The sequence below is a fragment of the Peromyscus leucopus genome, chromosome 4 (assembly GCF_004664715.2).
Source record: "Peromyscus leucopus breed LL Stock chromosome 4, UCI_PerLeu_2.1, whole genome shotgun sequence".
NCBI lineage: Eukaryota > Metazoa > Chordata > Mammalia > Rodentia > Cricetidae > Peromyscus > Peromyscus leucopus.
In genome coordinates, this window is record NC_051066.1 from 138,202,856 (window position 1) to 138,225,925 (window position 23,070).

At 40.2% G+C, this 23,070-nt stretch overlaps 1 protein-coding gene across 11 annotated transcripts in view; it reads right to left on the reverse strand.

Annotated features, from left to right (window-relative positions):
* The window catches only part of Ptprt (protein tyrosine phosphatase receptor type T), a 1,105,165-nt gene that overhangs the window by 151,530 nt on the left and 930,565 nt on the right, over positions 1–23,070 (reverse strand). For 6 of the 11 annotated variants that reach the window (XM_028868605.2, XM_028868604.2, XM_037205582.1 and 3 more), the window contains one exon: positions 14,690–14,719. The exons of 4 other annotated variants lie outside the window; for them this stretch is intronic. In XM_028868605.2, the coding sequence (XP_028724438.1) occupies positions 14,690–14,719 (30 nt within the window). The remainder of the gene's footprint in view (positions 1–14,689; positions 14,720–23,070) is intronic. One more of the 11 variants, XM_028868595.2, reaches the window with a different exon arrangement.

Sequence of the window (23,070 nt, forward strand, 5' to 3'; positions counted from 1 at the left end):
AATTGACCCTATCGAAGCAAATTCTCATGTGGAGTTTTTGGTTAAATGATTAGGTAATGCCTTCATCTCCTCTTCCAAATTTCCTTCTTCAATGATTCCGGATTCTTCAGCTCTTCCAAATAGGGAGTCCTCAACCCTGCTTTCAGGTATGAATAAGTCAGTGGACCTTACCATGTCTATGTAATGACCAAATCATTGAGTTCAATTATTCAGTTACTTGTTTACAGGCTGTAGATTTTGGTCTCCTTCCTATGTGACTGCCTTCATTTCTCGAAAGCTCCCACCCTTGCACCAACTTCCCTGGGCTCTGTCTCTCAGGAAACTAGCAATGTGTCTGGTTAGACATTTCATAATAGAACATGAAGGCCCTACATTCCTAAATTGTGGGGCCTTGCATTTGAATGGAAGGTTTTGACAGCTATACCATACAGAACAAGGCCTAGCACCTGTATTTGGAACTGGTCGAATGGAAACTGTCAACTGCAGTCCTTTATTCTGCCCAGTGATCTACAAAGTCTGCTTGTATTAAATAACATTGCCTAAACTGATAGTTCTGGTCAGAGTCACTAATTTGTTTTGGATCTCTCTTATTGGTATCACCACAGATAGATGCCAGGGGAACAAATGTCCTGTCCAAATTGCTTAGAGGGGAATTTTTTTAAAAAAGGTTAAGGACTACCATCTATAATAATTCTACATCTTTGTTCCTCTGAATATATCTCTTGGATACACCCAAAAATAGCTAGATTCTCCAGATTTACTATTTTCTAATGATAATCACCTTGTATATGTACTTTGCTACTTAATCTTTTAACATAGGTCAGTGATTCAAGGAAGGACTATCAACACCATTGGCAAATGAGAAAATGAAGCCTTGAGGCTCTGGGATTCACAGTTACTAAGCAATAAAGGTAGGATGCAGACTTTTTCTCTGCCCTTTTATTTCCCTTTCTTCACCACTTATTTCTTTATCTTTTATTTTCCTTGCAAAATCTTTTTTTTTACCCCAAGGATGCCACAAAACCAACTATGAAAAATAAAAGTGTGGGTTTTGTGCATGTATTTGAAGACGGTGTGGCCAAAGAGAAAAGCAATTTTAAGAGCCAGAACACTAGGAAATGTGCTGTGAAACAGTCTCTCCTAGAAATGGCTACATAAATAAGACTGGATTAATGGCAACATCAAAAGATATGATAATGTGTAAGGGGAAACTTTAATGGGGGTCCACCCCTAGACAAAGAACTACCTGGCAACTAATGACTGCTGGGAAAAGGAGAATTGGCCTCTCCAGGGAGGAGCCCCATTGATGGTTATCTAATACAAAGTGGTCAACCCTGAAACCATATACATATAAGTAACAAAAACAGATTTAGCAGGTTATAGTCATATATTGGTGTATACACATACGTATACACATACATATGCATGTAGTAATAATAATAATACTAAAAGAAAATGAAGATATCAGTTTGACAGTGGGGAGGCATGAGAGGGATTAGAGGGCAGTTATCTGGGAAAGGCTGTAGGGAGAAAGAGAAGGAAGAAAGTGATGCAATTCTATTTTAATTAAAACATTAAACAAATAAAAAAGGAAACATCTCATGCATACTTTATTTCCAGAACATTGTTGGGCCATTTAACTCACAAGGTCTTTCCTTACAACTACCAATGACTGCTTTTCCTTTATAACTTTAGTACTTACTCCTCAATCATGCATTTAGTACATTATTTTACAACTACTTGTTGAAATGTCCATGCCCCTTTTAAGCTGTGAATTCCTTAAAAGAAGGGCTTTTTCTTCCCTAATTACTCAGAACTCAGCTCGGCAATTCACACAAAGAAATTGCTTGGTAGTGTCTTCTCTGTGTGACAGATAAGCCGCACTCATGGAATCTCAACAATATGGTTGCCTAACAAGACCTATACAATGACAAGACCAGTCACCATGCCAACTTGGACAAGCCCTAGATGAAGAGCTACAGACAATCTATGGCTGCTGAGGGAGGGAGAAACCGTTTTAGAGATGAGTCCTTGATCAATTGTCCAATTCTCAAGTGGTCAGCCCTAAGCATTTATATATTCCAGCAACACTTAATGAACTCAACTGCATTTGTTAACACACACACACACACACACACACACACACACACACACACAAAATTAACAATGAAGAGGTCATGAATTTGAGAGGGGACAAAGGGGAGATGGAATGAGTTGAAGAGGGGAGAGGTAAACATGATGTAAACACAGCAGTCCTGTATGAAATACTAAAAAAAAAAAAAAAATAAAAAGGAAAGAAATCCTTCATTACATGCATATGAATGAAAGCCTAACCCTCCAAAGCTGTTTTAAATGTCAGTGCTATGACTCCCATTTTACAGATGAGAAACAGAACCTGAGATAAGAGTTAAGAGAGTTCTCTAAACGGCAGAGCCAGAATGCCCAGGGGTCTTTACTGCTCAGCTCCATCATCTATCTAATAATATCTTGCTAAATACCTCCAAGCCTAACAGATAAGTGGGTAATAAGTGGGAAAGCACTTCGGAAGAGATAAAGCATTACACACAAACAAGATGCAATCATTATCATGAGCAGGAGCATCGCAGGGCTTAACTAAAGCACTTTCTTCCATTAAAAGCACTTTGCTGAAATACTGAGAAAGGCATTTACAGTGTGTACATCCAATAATTCTATCTTTGCTAAGGCCCTATCTTAGCAAAGAAGAAGCTTTACTTGGAGGATGCATGCTGAAGCTAATATTTTCAGAGGAAAACCTGCTTCTGCCCTGGTGACACATTGCTAAGTGTCACTATGGCTGAGTACTTTGGACAATGGCAGTTTAATGGAGTTGTGTCAACAAAAGGGTATTGCTATAGTCTTGTCTGGGATATACTTGGAACCCTCTTAGGTAGGGCTATATAAGAATGATCCCATGGTCTTCATGCCAGCACAAAGAGCAAATGCCCATGGAGAAGATTGCCCAAGGAAGCGTTCTTTAGAGTTGACCTAATCAACAAGCAATGAAGGAATTACCCTAGTTGGCTGGTACACAAAGTGCTCATAGGCTATGAAGAGAACATGCTCTAGGGAAAGACAGAACATACTCAAATCCACTTGTCTCTAGTGGTCAAATTACAGACAAGTCAATGGGAGTGTCACAGATTGTGGTCTTTGATGAGACTTGGGGCGATTGACAGACTTCACTTGTATTAGAGGAAAATAGCAGAGAAAGCAGAAGGTGGAAGAAATTGATCAGTGACATCGTCACAGTAACGGCTTTGGCAGCAACCCCATGGGAAGTTTGGGAGGCAGAGTGGCTTTGATAACCCCATGTTGACTACTGTGGTGATAGTTTGCTTGTGCTCTAACAAATAAAGCTTGCCTGGGGATCAGAGGGCAGGGCTAGCCACTAGTTAACCATAGAGGCCAGGCAGTGGTGGCATACACCTTTAATCTCAGCACTTGGGAGGAGGAAACAGGAAGTGATATGGCTGGGCAGAGAGAGAAAGTGAGAAGGTGAGGGTGGAGACAGGAGCTTGGGTCCCTTTCAGTCTGAGGATTCCTAGGGGTAAGAAATCTCTCTAGTGGCTGGCTGCTCTGCTTCTCTGATCTTTCAGCTTTCACCCTGATATCTGACTCTGGGTTTTTATTATTAAGACCAATTAGAATCCATGCTACATGCAGCTACTGACTACACCTGGAGAGGCAACATCAAACATAATGTCCTGAAAAGGGCAGTTCACTAGCCTCTATTAGGGGTGACTAAGTTCTTCCTTCTAGAAAGGGACTCAGTGTTTTAGAGCATCCTCTCTCCCCACACCAGTCATTCCTCTCAATCAGTAGACAGCCCACACACTTTCCTTTCCCATCTTTCTGACATTCAAATGCATTTGTAAGTAGAAATACTTAGAATCATAGCCAGATGTTTCTAAGCTTCAAGGCATCATTAATACCTGGTTGGTTTGGAAGCTTAAGTTTAGATGTAAACTTAAAAGTATGGAGTAAACATCTTTTCCTATCTTTGGGGGAAAAATAGTCACTTGTATTTTCCCTGACTAATAGTCACTTGTATTTTCTCTGACTTGTAGATTGGCTCTGTTTGGTATTCATGACTGATATGGTTCGCCTCTAATCCAATAGAGTAAACAATAAAGCATCCTTCAATGGCAATACCTCCCCAAATCTATCTGTACACATGATCTAGCCCATTGCATTTATATCCATCTCACTGTGACAGCATTCATTAATTTCATGCATTTATAATTGTGACATGCAACTTCAAATACAATGTTTCTAGCCTGGATTCAATATAAAACTACAAAACCATGGTTATCTGAAAGCCAACATATGTCAAAATAAATAAAAATTGATATTAACAAACTTACACAGAATGAAATAATATAACTCAATAGAGATAAAACAAACATGAAGGGATATCCACCATAGATACTCACTCATTAGGATGTCTGAATTGCTCTGCTTACTTATCTAGTTGTAGGGTAATGAAAAGTGGATAATGAACAGCTACTGTATAGTAGGAGTTGGGCATGCAGCTGTTCCAAGCATAGTATGACCTAAGAAGTTCATTGATGAGTTAGTATGTGAATGGATGAGAGATGGATATCATAAAGATGTGAGCTCAGTCTATGGATATAATCTGTGTAAACTAGAGAAGACCACAATAAGAGAATGATGTGCCTTATTAAATATATTAGAACTTTTTAGGCACACAAGGTGGGGGTATTCTAGGAAGAACACTGCAGGGACAAAGGTACAATACGATGGAAGGGACACATCCATCTGAGTGCTAAAGATGTCAGGAGAGTTTTCTCAAAGTCATCACACAAAATACTAATCTAAGATGCTGTGGTAGTTTGAATGTAATTGGTCCCCATAATCTCAAAGGGAGTGGCACTATTAAGAGGTGTGGCTTGGTTGGAGTGGGTATGGCCTTGGAGGAAGTGTGTCACCAGCATTTCAGTCGACTTCCTGTTGCCAGAAAGATGCAATACACACAGCTACTCCTCCAGCTCCCCATCATGATGATAATGGACTAAACTTCTGAAACTGTAAGTGAGCCATCCCAATTAAATGTTTCCTTTATAAGACTTACTGTGGTGGTTATGGTGTCTCTTCATAGCAATAGAACTAACTAAGACAGAAGTTTGGTGCCAGGGACTGAGGTATTGCTGTGATAGGCTTGATCTTGTTTTTGTTTAGAGTAAGGTGGACTTTGGGAGTTTGGGTTAGAAAAGCAGTAGAATGCTTTATAAGTACTACTTAATAGGCCATACTTGTAGGAGCATGGAAGTCAGTGGTGCTGACTGTGATTTGATGAACTGTGGGGATCAGGAGGTTCCAAAGAAGAACATTGTATGTAGCCTAGAGACTGACCTTATGATAGTTTGGCAAAGAAAGTGGCTGCTTTTTGCCCTTGTCTGAGGAGTCTGCCTGAGGCTAAATTGAGTTTTGGATTAATTCTGTTGGCAGAAGAAATCTCAAAACAGCCTACTATAGACTCTGTCATGTGGTTATCAGTGGTAACTCTGCTGAAGATTGATAATGAAAAGGAGCTACATTATGGTGGTATTGTGTTCTCCAAAATATTGTGCACTCTAATAAACTTATCTGGGGTCAGAGACAGAACAGCCACAATATTAAACATAGAGGATAGGCAGTGGTAACACATGCCTTTAATCCTAGCATTCCAGAGGTAGTAATCCATGTGTTCAAGGATACAGCCAAGCATGGTGACTCACGCACGCCTTTAATGCCAGATGGCAGAAAGCAAAAAGGTATATAAGGTGTGAGGACTAGAAACTAGAAGCTTTTAGCTGGTTAAGCATTTGGCTGGTTAAGCTTTTAGCTTTTGAGCAGCAGTTCAGCTGAGAGCCATTCGGATATGAGGACACAGAGGCTTCCAGTCTGAGGAAACAAGATCAGCTGAGAAGTTGGCCAGGTGAGGTTAGCTGTGGCTTGTTCTGTCTCTCTGATCTTCCAGTGTTCACCCCAATACCTGGCTCAGATTTGATTTCATTAATAAGAACTTTTAAGATTCCTGCTATACTACCTAAGCAGGGTAAATTACAAAAAGTAAATTTTGAGAAGAAAAAAAGCACCAGGAAGTGGAATGAACTAAGTTCTGTGTTCAAAGAGATAAAGGGATTAAGAAATGGAATATGAGGAGTGGTGACCTCAGGGTAAGATCACACCCAGCTTAGTTTTTATCTTGTGGAAAGAAACTAAAGAAAAGTTTAGAGCCAGGTATGATGGGGCATACCTTTAATCCCATCACTGGGAGGGCAGAGGCTGACAGATCTCTGAGTTTGAGGCCAGCCTGGTCTACAGAGCAAGTTTCAGGAACAGGACAGCCAAGCTTAGGCACTGAAAGACAGAAGGCTGAGGATGTAATTGAATGAGGGATCCATGTTCTAGCCTCAGTATGTAGCAGAACTTGGCAGCTTTGGCCACATGGTTCTGGCTTTAGAGTTAAGGAAAGAAGAAATGGGTTCTGGAACTTGCCTCCACACCTAAAGAAAGCCACTGATGGCAGGAACATATCAAGGGTGTTCCTAAATGGAGGTTTAGAGAAGCCATTACATGAAGCTGTGAAGTTGAAGCCTGGATTGTCTTGGAGAACCCAAGATGTTAGAAATGCTAGAGCTGTGAGATACCTTCCAAGGAAAGCTGCTAACAGGAAGTGGATTCAGCGCAAGAGAAAGAAGTATGTTGCAGTTAACAAAGCGGAACAGAGTTGGAGATCTGAAGAGCGTTTTGAATCAGACATGGAGACACAGAATTTGGAGTTTGCCCAGCTGGTTTTTGGTCATGCTTTGGTTCACTATTTCCTCATTATGCTTCTTTTCCTACATTTTGTAATGGTACTGTATATCCTGCGCCATTTTTTGTTGGAAGTATGTGATCTGTTTTTTTTTTTTTTAATAGGGGATTACAGTTAAGAGATTGTATGACTGTGATAGACTATGGGGACCTTTGAAATTGGACTAAATGCATTTTGCATTATGATATTCTTATAAGCTTATGGGGGCACAGGAGTAGAATGTGGTAATATGAATGTAATTTGCTCCCATAATCTCATAGGGAGTGGCACTATTAGGAGGTGTGGCTTTGTTGGAATGGGTATGGCCTTGTTGGAGGAAGTGTGCCCACTTTTGGGGCAAGCTTTGAGGTTTCCTATGTTCAGGATACTACCCAGTGTCTCGGTTCACTTTCTGTTGCCTGTAAAATGTAGAACGCTCAGCTACTCCTCCAGCACCACATCTGCTTCCATGCCACCATGCTCCCACCCATAGTGGTGATAATGGGCTAAATCTCTGAAACTGTAAGTGAGCAATTAAATGTTTCCCTCATAAGAGTTGTCATGGTCATGGTGTCTCTTCATAGCATAGAAACCCTAACTAAGTCAGATGCTTTTTCACCATGCAAACTCTAAGCCAGGAAGGATTTACAGCTACTCTTGAGGTTGAGCCAGAGGACTGCATTTGCAAAGGCATCTCTAACAACTTAACAAGACCCTGTCTTAAAATTAAGAAGAAGTGATAGGGAAGTGTGGGGATACTCAGTGGCAATGCCCTTGCCCAGTGTGTGTGAGGCCCTGGGTTCAACTGTCAACATTCCTCACCCATAATCCAGACTTCAGGCTACAGTTTCATAGGGACTGAGGCCTATCTGGTATAGGGCCTATGAATCAGCAAGGATAGTACCAACTTTGTCTTGCCTATATAATAATGCCTTGGAGGAGACCAGTCTCCTTCGGGGTGGTTTGGCCTTAGACTGTGATTATGCCCTGGCTGTTCACTTGTCAACATGTTTTCTGTCAGCTCTGGGTAATTGGTATTGATTGTCTTGAATGGCTTTCTTCTATCCCTATTTTTTTCTTTGTCTTTATTCAAAGGGACTGATGAATTACAGAAAATGATTTTTGAGCATCTCTTGATATAATCATTTGTAAATGCCTCCTTAAATACATTGTGGCAGGAATACTTGGTTTGTAACAGGTGGAATATGGATGGTAATAGGCATCTCAGAGAAGAACCTGGCCTCTTATATCTCAGCTAAGGCCCTACTAAGAGCTAGGTATTTTACAAACATTTTATCCATTGACTATTTTACAAGACATTGTAAGACATGTGTTTCAAAACCCTGTTTGACTTGTCAGGAAACCAAGACTCAGATAAGTGAAGTCATGTGTCTAGCTCACACAGATGTAAACATAGGAACAAAAGTTTCCTTGGAGTTAGAAAAATAAGGAAAGTATAGGTTCTGTGATAATAAAAATAAAATGATGCCATCTTTATTTTAACTTTAGTTGTTACATTGTTTGATTTCATCTTGTCCATTCATTCCACATACCGTTATTGGGGGTTCACTATGTGTATCAGGGAGACCAGAGACCACAGAGTTAACCCCTCATGAAACAGAAACATGCTGAAGATGCATATGCCCCTGTCCCTGATACAAAGATGCATATGCCCTTGCCCCTGAGAGTGCAGTGGGAGTACACAGAAGTGTGTGTGTAGGGGTGTTTCAGAGAATCAGTAAAGTCTTTTTGGAGAAGGTAGCATTTGATCCAGACCTTGCAAAAAGATATAGGACTTGGATTCACTGAACTTTGTGGGAACAGAAAATATCTAAGAAAAATCCAGGAGCCCCACATAGTACCTGAGACATGCAAGCCAGGTGGCCATCTCCCACCTTTGTGACACTTGCACAAAGCACATGTCTAAGACCTCAGTAATCAGGTAACTGCTCTCTCCTGACCATCACAGTGGGTAAATTCTTAGTGTTTTTTTTTTAAGAAGATTTACTTGACTAAAATGCCTCTGTTCAGAATAATTACCATGCCTATCACATACTCTGAGGTAAATTAACCTGTGGACACATGCCAGCTCTTAATATCCTATCCAAAGGCAAACAGTGAACAGCTAAAGTTGCTGAGAATTGCTTTAATATAGGAAGGCAAACATGAACCCCACAGAGCATTTATGTCAGCTCAGAATGGAAGGAATAAGAGCTTCCATTTATAAAATGCCTACTGATTTTGATTATATCTTGATATTGCATATATACTTTTTCATGATGCTGGGAAGTCATTGTCACATCACCATCTTGAAGATGAAGGATCACACTGGTCCCATGATTGTTTAAGGAGAAAACCAGTAGGAGAGGCAGGTCAAGAATTCTGATCTAGGTGTGACATTCAAACTTACATTATTCTTGCCTCCCCATGTGTGTGTATATGTGTGTGAGAGTGTGTGTGTGTTTGTGTGATATTCTAAATTCTCCTGTGTCCCTGGGTCTCCAAATTCCAGTTCTGCTTAAACTTTCACCTTCTTTATCCTAGGTCAATAAGCAATTTTGACCAATCTCACACCAAGCTCCTGGTTACCTCTGATGGTATCCTAGTGCACTGACTCAGCTCTGACTCTCTTCAGAGGCTTGAATCTGGATCCTAGACAAAGGCACGTGCTCTAGATATTCTATCTCTCCAACAGTGGGACTTGGTGAGAAGAATGGATAGAGCTTGGAGTTCTGTAGCCCTGAGTTCAAATTCTGGCCCCATTGCTTTGCTTTTTGTCTATGGGTTATAAACACATTTTCAAGCCTGAGTTCTGACATCTAAATAAAGCCAACACAGTGATTGATATCTCACAAGGCTCATTCTAAACATTAGATGAGCTGGACACTAGTAGGGGGCAACTAGAAGTTCCTTTCATTTTCATCTTTTGTTAGTTGGTAGCGAGTGTACCAAATTTACCTTTGTATGTTCAACACCAAGTGTGGGATGTTGCACATAGTAGGAACTCAAAAAAGCAGAGTGAATCTCATCCTCCCCCTACTCTCAGGAGTCTAGGATTAGGCAAACTACGGCCTAGTTGCCTGATACTTTGGTTTCTGTATTAGTAGTTTCTGTTGGAAGACAGCCACATTCATTCATGCACACATTGTCTATGATTGCTTACAGGATTCAAATAGAAAGCCTACATCCAACTAGGAAACTATGCCTAAATTCCCAAAATATTGTTTATAAGTGTTTATTTTCATTTAAAGGGGGTTGAATATAAATGGTTAATGGTCATAGTCAATCTCTTTCTAAAAACAGGGAGAACATGATATAGAAATTATGGGAAAAATATAGATTATTGAATATACTCTAATCTAGAAAACAATTGTTAATCTCAAAATACTTTACATTGGTATGGATTTTGGTTTATTGACACAAAATTAAGGTCAATTTTGTTATACTATATGTATATTTCCACTCTTGTTTAAGATACTATGTTTATTTATCTCATTTAAAAATGTAATGTATAGTTAAAAAATACAAATTAATAGTCAATATATAGCATCAAACTTATAATGATGTTAATTAGGTTTTCAAGGTCACATAGAGATATATTTCGGATAGATAGATAATCTTCAAACACTTCAAAGACCTACAGAATATGGCATTTTGAATGTTTTAAGAACTTAGACTTTTCTGGACAGTGATACACATCTGCTCCTGACAGCACCAATTACTTCAAAGAGGATGATGGGCATCAAAGAAACTCATTATGGAGTTTGCTTATAATATGGAAAAGGCTAGTCATTTGGGCAAGAAACTGTTCTTGCCTGGACTTCTTGATGAACTAGACATGCAGGACCCATAGGAAGGTGACGACTGAACTTTGCTAAAACAAGGTGAGATGGTCCTTCAGGTTCCTGCTTCACAGAAGAAGCTGCCAGACATTCTGCAGTACATAGAGGAAGTGACTGATGAACTTTGCCAATAGGCAGAACAGTTCTTCAAATTTCTTGCTTCACTGAAAAGTATGCCAGAGACTCTAGACCTGCAAGCTAAAGATAGATGCCCCAATGTTGCAGAGAAACTTTGGATGACTATCCAGGCAGCCAGATGTCTCTGTTATTTCTAGAATTTTGGAAGTTGCTTACAATGCACTTCCAGTTTACTTAGGTAATATTATATCTTCTGGGGTCTTTGATGGAGTTGAAGACTAAATAGTTATAGTTATAGTTTTCCTTGGTTATAATAAAAGATAAATTAGATATAAACTTTAGACTCACAAAAATAGGATAGATGATAGAATATTTTCTTTGATTTTGCCAAATACAAATAGACCAGATATTGTAACTGTAATTTATGCTTGGTAACTATTTTGTTATATGTAATTTTATTATGTTAAAATGAAAACCTTCCTTTTTGATTAGACATAAAAGGAGAAGTACTGTGGGGTGGTCCTTCCGTATGCTGTGAATATGTGTTGCTACCATTGGTTAATAAGAAGCTGCTCTGCCCTGTGGCAAGGCATGTTAGAGCCAGGTGGGAAATCTAAACAAAGAGACAGAGAGAAGAAAGGCAGACTCAGGGAGATGCTGAGTGCTGTCAGGGGAGTAAGATGTAATGGAACACAGGTAAAGCCATGAGACTTGTGATGATACATAGATTAATAGAAATGAGTTAGTTTAAGATGAAAGAGCTAGTTAATAATAAGCCTGAGCCATAGACCAAACAGTTTGTAATTAATATAATCATCAATATGTTTACCTATGACTGAGCAGCTTCAGGACACAGAAAACTTGTGGCTACAGTCCCTTCTAGGAAATGCTTGAGGAATTTGGTCTTATGTATATAACCTCGCAATGATGGTGGGTACTTGAAGGCTGTTTTTCTTTGAGGATAAAGTTCCTCTATTTCTCCTACTCTGTATATTATCATGTGTTTTTTAAATTTATTTTTGTCTTAGCTCTTATTCATCCCATTTTTATGATATATGCTATTTTATCTCCCTCCTACTAAACATTCCTACATGAGTGAATCTGTTTCCTTTTTTGTTCTTACTCCTAAATTCCTAGAACCTTGACAGGAGCCTGGCTCACAGTGGGCACTTCATTAATATTTGTTGGGTGTATTAGCATTGGCTTTATTGTAAAGATTGGTTAGATAAACCATGCCAGAGGCTTTGTTTTTATGGATGATCTGGGGGATTTTAGAGAGAATGTGTTCTAGACTTCTATGAGGTGAGTATTATTTTTTTCTTTTATTTGTTATGGAGAGGACAACGGGGCCTGGTTTATCCATTGCTTCTTACAGTGTATTATGGATACTATTGAGAAGAGGACATTGTCATGGTGCAGGTTCTAATTCAGGACATTGGTCTGGTGTCCTGGATGCTGCATTTGCCACAAGCCCCTTCTACTGCTGAGGTTGCTCGTCTGTGCCCTGAGTAAGGAGGGTTCAAGGCTTCCACTCAGGATCTACCCTAGTACTTAGAGTAAGGCTTTCATATCTGGGGAGCTTGGAGACCATCATTGTCTTTCATTCTTGTCTGATATTTTCTTAACTTTTGTTATATTTATGTGTATGTGAGAGAGTGCATATATGTGCACAATATAGCATGCGTATAGAAGTCAGAGTACAACTTCAGGAGTGGGTTCTCTCCTTCCACTGTGGATTCTGGGGAACAACCTTGGGTTCTCAGACTTGAGAGTGAGGACTTTATCCTACTGAGCCATCTTGCTGACCCATTTTTTTTTTTTACATTCTCTGCCCCCCACTTCCATGCCTTTTTTTTCAGTCCAGTGGTCCAGACCCATCTTTCTTTCTTCCAGGTTGATCTGTGTCTCTGAACAGCTTGCCTCCAGGCCCTGCTTTGCATGATTTCCCCCACCTGCAGCATCTTCAGCCTCTTCTGTGTCCACCGTTTACCCCACAACTCTCAGAAGTGACTCCTGGTGTTGGAATGACCAGGCTGTCCCCTCACCTTCTACCTCCTTCCTCTGTAGTATCTTCTATCGCTAATGACTTCTTCTCTTCCCTCCTATCATCTATCTGCTTTGCCATCCCGCACCTCTCCTCCAAACCTCAGCCTGGAAGTTGTTACTCATGATCAGTTTGGGAAACTTGGCACTTCACTTTTTGTTTTCCTCCTACTCTTTCTCTAGTCTTAATTGCCTCGCCCCAAATTCTCTTCTGTCATCCTCAGAGGACGCTTCCAAACATCCCCCTCCTGCCTAAATTCTACTTCTGTATTCCCGAGGTTGCCTGGGACATTTTTACTTGGGAATTCTACCAGTTTCCTCAGACTACACATATCTATAGTCATATTTATCTTCTGTACTCCCAACCATTTCTCCCTTCCCCAGATGTTTCTCTTTCCAGTACAAGTCACTATCCCTTCCATTTATTGCTGAGTGACTTTTGAATGACTTGCCTATTGAACTGCACTTTGATGAGGGCTTAGTAAGCTAATGTATACACAAGGTACCTGAGTAGGGTTGGTAGTTTCCCTTACTCAGGATGACTAAGTGTGCCTTGTCTGTTCAGGCTTTTTGGTGCTTAAGTGGTTCATCTCTGGCCAAGTATTTTTTGGAGGTTGGGTATGGAAAGACAATGCTCTAGAGAAAAATTAAATTACCTACAACATATCTCTAAATGGCAAAATATTGCAGAGACTTCTCTACAGTGACATATCATATAGAACAAGGGTGAGGCTTAAGGTCCTTGCTATTTCTCCAACACTCTAACTGGAATGTAGTGTGCATAATCAGTGTGTGTTTGCTGAATGAATAAACAGGTGAGGTAAATGTTTTAGGACCTTTGGTAGTAGTGGTGGAGAACATTGATCCCCGTATGAACGATGGTGATGATATTATCTTCTGTGCCCCCAGCTTGGTACTAACTGAGCAGAATGGGTGGGGAAGCCACTTTCTGGCTCCATCTCCACTTGTGGAGGTTTCAGTAGAAGGCAATTGAGAGGCAGGGCTTTCTCACAAGGCTGTGTTTGCCAAGGGTAAGGGAAGACCTAGAATGGAGGGCAATACTGTTTACTAAGATCCTGGAATTCTGAGCTCTATTCCTATTTTTATGCAGGCTGAATGTGTGATAAGCTCTTAGATTTCTCTATGAACCTCATTCTCTAAATCCAGAGATGCAGACTCGGAATATGGGAGTATTTCAGTGGTTTTCCCAGCTTTTTATCAGCAAGGATCTATTATATAAAGTTTTTCTCCTTTACCTACATGTTTTGAAAAATCTCTGATTTAGTAACAAAATTACCTTTATTTAGTAAGGGTAAAAAGGCGGCAGCCATCATTAACTGTGAACAAAACGGACTGATGAAGTGACATAAGTAATGTTAAACGCCAAACAGGGAATTCCAGCTTAACGCCAAGACCTTGGATGTTTCTGTCATCCTCGAGGCTGGATTTGGATAAAGTCATGACTCCCTGTAGTCTCCCTGGTATAGTGGAAAGAGCCAATGGACTCTTTTCTATCCCTTGAGTCCCCAAGACTACTCCTTCCCTGAAGAGGCACAAAGGGACTCAGAAGTTCCTGAGATCTGTGATTCTGTCTTACCTTCCCCTCCTTCTGGAACTGAGGTGCTGCTCGTTAGAAACTGAGACTCACGAAGGAGAACGAGCCCCTCACATCTCCAAAGGTACGAGGGCAAAATCAGGATGACAGAAACAGAATGGACACGAACAGTGACAGAGCATTTTCAAACGGAAAAGCATCCATACAAAATCAAAACTTCCGGACTATAGATGACTAGACAGAAGTGGCTAGGAGAGGCCAACAGACAATCAACCAGTTGGTGCAGGAGGAAATGCATGCTACAGCCTCTCTTACGGAGCACAAAGCAGTTAACACCGGCTCGATACTTACAAGTAATAGGAGTAGGAATAAGCATTTCTTCTATATATTGATGGGCAGTCAGATGAAGGAAATGTCCAAAAGGGGGGGAAAAAGAAAAGACAAACAAAGAAGAATTAGGTTTATATGAAATCATGATTCTTAGAAATGCACATCATTTTAGTAACCCTCAGCTCAAAGAGATGCAGCTTCTTACACATCAGCTGCTATTAGTGGTGGAAGAAGTGAGAGACCTCCCCTCTGACAGAGACTCTTGTCTCTGCCACATGCAGAGGAAGCCAAGTTTCTTGGTGGCCATTTGTACTGTCTGAATGTTCTTCCTTATGGACAGCTAAAACAAACTTCCTTATAATTATGGACTTTTGAAGGTCTTAGGTAGCTTTCTATGGCATCCTAGAAATAGACTACCAAACTTTCACATTCCAGTGTTCCTAGGATCCAAGCAACAACAGACACAGCAGCACCTTTCATCTTAACTATTTCACGGAAGATCACATCCACATCTATTTTGTAAGAGGTCATGTCCAAAACAGGGAAATAACCAGGCTGCATCCTTGCTAGCTTCCCAGTCATCCACATTTCCAGGCTTATGTATCTAGACCGTAGTAATGAGTCATGGATGGCAAAATGTAGTAAGATTGTGTTCTGGGATTTCTAAGCTAGGTTTTAGAAAAGAAGAAGCCATGTAGTCCCTTTTGCTGGGGACTCTATTGGATGCTTGAGTGTCCATATAAGTAATTCAATTTTCCCAAAGTTGTCATGCTGGACAGATCACATGGAAGCCCTGGGGTTACACAAAGAGAAAGGAATGACCAGGTACTTTCCAGTTCTTCCAGCCCAAGCTAGAATTCAAACAAGTTATCTTAGCTGAGACCTTGAGCATCACAGAGCAGATACATGTTTCCTTTATGCCCTACCCAAAGTGAAGACCTAGGTAGAATACAAAATAGTAATTCTTTATGTCATTAGGTTTTGGGGGCTGTTTGTCACATAGTAGGACCAGGACAAACTTTAACATCATCATGAAAGAACACCACTGAGGAGGAAATTAGAAGAGTTCTAACCCTCAGTGTCACCAGATTCTAACTTGAATAAACTCTGCCTTTACATTCTCATCTACTGCTAATGGTTTTCCAACTGTATTCCAGGATGCCAAGAGTTCTTCAGAGTGGCCAAAGGGAGGGAAGATATGAAAATGGGTCTGCTGGTCCTCTACTGCTCATCAAAGCCAGGGCACCTCAATTTGTATCTATTTTATATCGTCTAACATTTCTTATGGCTAAGAATTCAAGCTTTCAATAGGAAGCTTGAAAAATCACTGCCTTCAGGCTTCTCTTAATGTCCCTACTAGCTCCTGGCTTCTAAGCATTTACAAACCTTCATGTATGTCCATTATATTCCCCTTGTCGTAATTTATCTTAGGTTGTAAGAAAATAAACAGGGATGTTTTTATTTCACATCAGATTTAGCTACCCTGACAATAAGTGGTGCATTTGAGGATTGAGAAAGATTGCTAGGAAATTCAGGTCCCCAAATATCCTCCTGAGTAAGCAAGAATAGTTCCCTTCCTCCTTGAATGATTTGATTAGTTGTAATTATTATCCCATTTGCTTGTCACAGGAAGACTCATGTCTTTATGACCACAGAGGTGTGAACACATATTCAGACCACAGAGGTGAGAACACATATTCAGAGCTCAAGATTTCCACCTTTCAAGTCAGAAGTAGCCAAAGCTATCAAAGCCCAACTCAACAACCCTAAAAGTCCAGAAGAAAACTGAGTAGTAAGAAAACAGAAAGAAATTGTGTTTGCTTGGTAGGCTGAGCTGGGGAAAATGAACCACAGCATAGCAAGACTCACTCCCCACAAAAAATTGTTCAGCATCCTAGACCAAATGAATAATGGCCCCGGAGAATGAAAGGGGAAGACTCATATCTGTGATGGACAGGAATTGGATAAATTCATGTGAGTCATCAAATCCCCATTCACTAGCCACACAGGTTGCCACTGATTATCTTTCTGCTTCACCGACAGCTGGTACAGTGCCGAAAATGTTATTTTTTAGAGGCAGAAAGCTCAGAATTCAAACATCTCTTGCTATGGCTTGACCATCTCTTTGGAAGCTGATGGTGCAAATTGAGCCCCCAATTCAAAATCTGATGCTATCAGAGATCTTCTTCTGGAGATGATTGAAACCAGAAAAGAACATCAGGGTCAGGGCAGGGGTGGGGTGGGGCATAATGGAACTGGTGGCTTTGTAAGAAGAGGGAGACATCCTCAGTCTGTTCAGCGGATGATGCTCTCCCACCATGTGATGTTGCAGCAAGAAGGCCCTTCTCAGAAGTTAAGCAGATGCTGGCATCATGCCATTGGATTTACCCAGAACTATGAGAAACAGGTGTATTTTCTTTGTAAGTTACCCTGTCTCAGGCATTTTGTTACAGTAATAGAACTAGATTAATCATTTTACCTATTTTCAGCAAAATGAGAAAAAGAGGCTAGTGTTCTAATTTTAGCTCTTTCACTTGCTCACTGTGACATTTTAGAAAAGTAGACTCCCCATCCCCACCCCAACCTGCTTTCTCATCCATATACTAAGTTGTTGCCACACATGAAAGACATTTCAAATAGCTTTCAGGTCATGGAGGTACAAGAAGTTGAGCATGCCAGTACTATCATTTACAGCTGCATGGTCTGGAACAAGTAATTAAATAGCTCCATGTTCTAATTTCTCCATCTCAAACATTGGAAGCAGTGTCTATCTATTCCTAAGAGTAACCATAGCTATATGGTAATTTATATTAGATGACTTTATTTAGATTATATTCAAATAAGATATGACATAATATATAATATTTTTCAAAAATTACATTAATTTAAATTAATATTAGTCAATATGAATCTACATTTGGAATATGTTAAGGATAGATGAAAGGTATTTTATCTCTCACCTCATCTACAGATATAAAAATTGCTGCTTCTGCCATGTGTGGTGGTGGCACATGTCTTTGATCCCAGCACTCAGGAGGCAGAGTCAGGCAGATTTTTGTGAGTTCGAAGCCAGCCTGGTCTACAGAGTGAGATCCAGGACAGGCACCAAAACTACACAGAGAAACCCTGTCTCAAAAACAAGCAAAAAAATTGCTGCTTCTTTCTTTCATCACTGGGACAATGTACAAACTTTAGGGGACAGTGAAAATAGTTACCAATAATAATAAAATGAAATCAAATATATAGGTAGCATTTACTAGATACCAACACTGTCCTATGCCCTTATCATAGATTGGCTTGTGTATTCCCTTACAACTATCCAAAGAGATAGATACTATCATCTTCACTTTGTAGAAGAGTAAACTGAGGCAAATGAGGTGAAGACGACACAACCAGTATCCAGATTTGATGACATCATCTCTCCAAAGGTCATGTTCTTTACCACCATGTAGCCTTCACTGCTTGAGGACATAAGAAAACAGGGCCCCAAAAATGGACCAGACCTGATGATGCCCCATGCCTCAGCTCTTAAATCTTCCTTACAAAAGTATATATTGTTACTATTACTTTTATTTGAGGAACCCAAGCTCTAAGAGGGCACTCCTCACTTGGTCAAAAATTTTTGTGCACCTGGGGAGAAGTTGGAATGCTCTGTCCTGAGCTGGGCTTCTTCTCTATTGGCAGCTACTTCCTCTTAGGCAGAAAGCTCTCTTTAGTATTCTGATCCTCTGAATTTTTTGTTCTCAACTTTCAAGGTTCACCTCTTCTGAGGCCACCTCCTAACAACGTGTTTCCTTCCTCCCATTTAAACAGAGTGCCTGTTCCCAAAAGCTTTTCTGAGTAATCTTGGAGGCCACCAAAGCTAGTGCTGTCTCTTGTCAAAGAAACTCCTAGAATGTCAATAATCAGTGGTCTTCTAATAATGGATAATCTTTTCCTAACCAAGCTGCAAAGTCATAGGTATTTGCTCTGTGACCACAACACAGTTTACATATTGTGTTGTGTATATTCTCTAAACCTTGAAGAAGATTTACTGAAGGTCTGAATTTACAGGGATACAGTGAGATTGCAGATAACAGATTGCTTGAAACCAAAAATCCTGAACACAAAGACAGCTGTGCTTAGGAAGGGAAAAAAAAAAAAACAATATCCCAAACTTAATAAATCACATACTGCAGAATCGCCTTTTAGCTGGCTGACAACACTTCAGGTAGAGTTTCTCTTTGCTCTATATCATTTTAACAGTGCTAACTTGTCTATGTAACCACACATTTGGTCATTTACCCACCTATCTAGCCCATAAACTTATCCATCCATCCATCCATCCATCCATCCATCCATCCATCCATCCATCCATCCACCCACCTAACAATTTGTCTTTCTATTTATCTACCCAGGGCACAAACCAACCCATTCATCTATTTATCCACTCACTTAGCCCTTCATCCATCCAACAGCACATTCATCATTTACTCAAACATCATTTAATTATTAATCTAAAAAACTTCCTGAGTGTCTATGAATATACCTGTCTCTGCCAAGTCCTATAAATAGACAAATGAGATTCTAATCCAACCCACCTGGTCTAATATGAAAGCCAGGTAAGAAAATTATAGAGGAGGCAATAATAATAGCTACCACTTAAATAGAAGGCAATCATTTATGTACCAGATACTAGTGTAAGACCATAGCAGAAGAGGGGCAAAGAGATTGTAAGATTGTAAGAGGGGGTAGAGACTAGAAGGAAACAGTAAACATAGCAGGGTAGCTGCATGGATGAATGCATAGCAGATGGTATATATAATGTACAAGACCCACAAAAGCTCAAGCCAGTCAGAATCCCACCATGAAGAGAGATGGTGGGCACAAGGTCCACACCCTAGCTGAGGAGCTGTTGGCAGTTGATACATGTGGGAGTAAAATCAGTTTTCTTTAAGGGTGTAGTCCCTGATGGGACCAACCTGCTCCAGTAGAAGGCCGCACAGCCAAGGGTATATGAGCAGCATCAACTATATTTGATGTGTTTGTTTTTAAAGGGAATATAAAGTGGGGTGGGTGGGGAAGGGGTTTTGGATGTTTGAGGAGTGGAAGGAAGGGTGAATATGATCAAAATACATCGAGTTTAATGCTCAAAGAATAAAGAGTGAAAATAAGAAGTTAAAAAGAACTTTACTTTTTAAACAATAGGGTATTACTTACATATCAGATACTATCCTAAGTAAATCACATGGACTACCTCAATTGATCATCACACTAGCCCTATGAGACACTATTATTCTTATTTTACAGATAAGAAATGTGAGGTTCAAAGAAGTAACTCTCCCAGATTCCCATAGTGGGTAAGTAGCATGGCTGGCGGTCGGCATTAGTATCCAGGCAGCCTTCCTTCAAGAGTCCATGTTACCAAGCATTGTTATATTTTCTCCCATAGTGAGAGTCTGATAGGAAGATGTGGGGCCACACAGCTGGCAGTGGGGACAGAAGATAAGGTAGACCAGAATCTACCATGCTTGAATTGTAGTCACAGAGAAGCCAGCCTGTGAGCATTTCAGGTATACGGAACTGTTTTATATGAGTGGGCAGTGAGTAAAGTACAAATGTCATGATATTGCAGAGGAACTTTGTCTCCATCCTAAAGGTCACAGGGAAACCCCCAAAGCCATATGAACAGATATTTATTCTAGATGGATGATCCTCAGAGCAGTGTAAAGAAAAAGTAGGAAGGGAAATGGAGAGTGGCCACAGAAGATAAAACAAGAGTCAAGACAAGAGATGTGGGGGCCTTTCTTCACAATGATCATAGGATGGGAAATAAGAGGTAAACATGAAGAGTGATGATTAATACACAAAATCAATAGGTGACTTAAGTGTGAGCAACTATAAACAGGTTTCCAAGTGTCCACACTGGGTAGCTGCTCAAGACAGCACAAATAGAAAGGTGTGTGCAGGGAGGTGTAAGCCTATGATAAGAAATCATTTAGTATTTAGTATAAGGTAGGTATAAGGTGACACATTTCATCTGGTTTTTTTCTTACCTCAATGACCCTTTAAAAATTATGCCACACAATTTAGCATCTCAATTTAGTATGGCCCATTTTATATGACATCCAGGTTAGACAGTGTTATTTAAGAGTATGAACTTCCACAACAGACTGCCTAAGGTTGAGACACAGTACTGTCACAGAGTCATGTGATTTTGAGTAATTTTCAAACACTTTGTGTTTCAGTAGTCTGACATTCTATAACCCAATAATATGCCCTGTATTTTTAGCTGGTCCAATGAAAGGTTTTTTTGATTGTCTCACTTTTTTATTTTTATTTAGTTTTTCATTCTAAACAACGTGGTCTCTGATGGCACAGACCATGGATATTTTGAACAGTGTCCTCCAGAGTTACCTCATGTGTATTAGGCCTTGGTACACCACTGATACTGGATACTCACATTTCTGTCTATTTTCTGAATGATAATATACTCATTAAGAGATAGTGCTGGCCCTTATCTGTTTTAATTTCACTGGAATATTCCGTTCAGTTTGTTTGTTTGTTTGTCTATTGTAGGAAATTCCCAGTATCTGTAAGGCATGTTTGAGAGAAGGAGGAGTCAGGATACACACTGGTAATCCAGTGGAGGAGATACAGTGTGACTACAGATGACAGTGGTGAATGAGAACATAAAGTGGACCTTCACAGAGGACATCCAGATTGTGAGGCCAGGAAAGGGTTACCTGAGAGGTGACCAGAGTTTGACCTTTATATAGGTAATATAAGGTCACATGAGAAACACAAGCATTAAATAGGAATGAAGCTCACAAATACATCTACAGGAGTCAGGGTGACACTAGGTGACCTGGACAATCACAGTGAGTGTAGGGGGTAGAACTTCATGAAACTGTTCTCCAAAGAGTTGAACTTGTGCATTTCTCCCACCCCCCACCATGAGCCATTGATGCTTTAGACAGCAGACTAGAGAGCATGCGTTGAAGTTTGAAACATTATTCTGGGTGCGGTGGAGGGATGGATGGGTTGAAGCAATCATAGTGAGAGAAGCTAGTGAAGTAGACACATTAGTGGTCTACCCTGGGAAGAGCCAAGGACAGTGAGAATATCTAACCACCAAAATGCCAAGATGTGGGCTTAGAAGAATTCCTGGTGATAAAACCTCATGTGGTTGATAAATAGGATAGAAAGCAGAGCCTATCAATGAGCTGGAGATACAAGATTGGGAACTGGTTGGCAGCTAAACAATGATTTCTACTTTGACTCTGAAATACCCAGTGGATGTCCAAGGATATATGATACAGTACCAGGAAACTCTAGGGAGAGAGGCCTGAAGCAGAAGCCCCTTATGGGCCTCTTCCATCTTCAGGCCAGCAAAATAATCCCCACAAGGTTATGTGATGAACATACAGAGGAAGACTAGTTCAGGCAGCATAGGGGCTGTATGCAAGGGACTGTCACTTGGCCACCCTGCTGGGATTGGAATGCAGGAAGACCTTGCTAGGATGTTACACTCAGTAGTCATATTTGGAAGAATGCAGGGGTGAACGTTTGACAGTGTTAAGAATCTTGTAGGCAAAGAAATATGTCAAAATATTTCATTTGGGGAAACATAATGTATAGCAAAATCAAGAGAGGGAAAGTGGTATCCAAAACTGAACCTCTATGATCTGTTTGCTTTCTGAAAATCTTTCAGGACTGGTGAAAATTAGCATCTTGGGCTCTGGAACCACAGTCTGGATTTATTTCTAAACTTATCCCAGCACCTTGGCCAACTCATATGACCTCTCTGAACCTCATTTCCCACTTATGAAAACAAAACATCAACAGAATAGAAGCATCAACAGATCTATGCAATTACGATCATTAGAAGGGTGACAATCAGAACACTCAGCAGTTTAAGCAGAAAATGAAGAAATTAGGTCAGTGTGTGAGTGTTATTTGCAGAATTGATGTTAGCACATTGGTGACAGTTTTGGAATGAGTTTGGTACAGTGTGTGATGAGTATTCCTGTTGGTATCAGACAGTCTAATTCCTCATGTAGGTATATAGAACAAAGTCTGAATAGTCCCCATAAAAATTGGCTGCAACACAAAATGAACTGTAGAGGGTATTAATGCACGCCATGTTTTCTGTTTTTGTGAGCTTTTTGTTTAGTTTTGGCATGTTTTATCTTATTGTTCTTGTTTGTTGTTTTGTTTCTCATTTTTGTGTTAGCAAGCATGCCTTCAAGTACCTGCTTGATTTCCTGCCCTGACTACCCTCAGTGATGGACTGCACTGTAGACTGAAATAAACCTTTTCTTTCCCTAAGTTGATTTTGGTTAGACTGTTCTATATCACAGCGGCAGAAAAGAAATGGTAACAAACTCCAGTCTCAGACTCCAGGAAGTGAATTCCAAAGC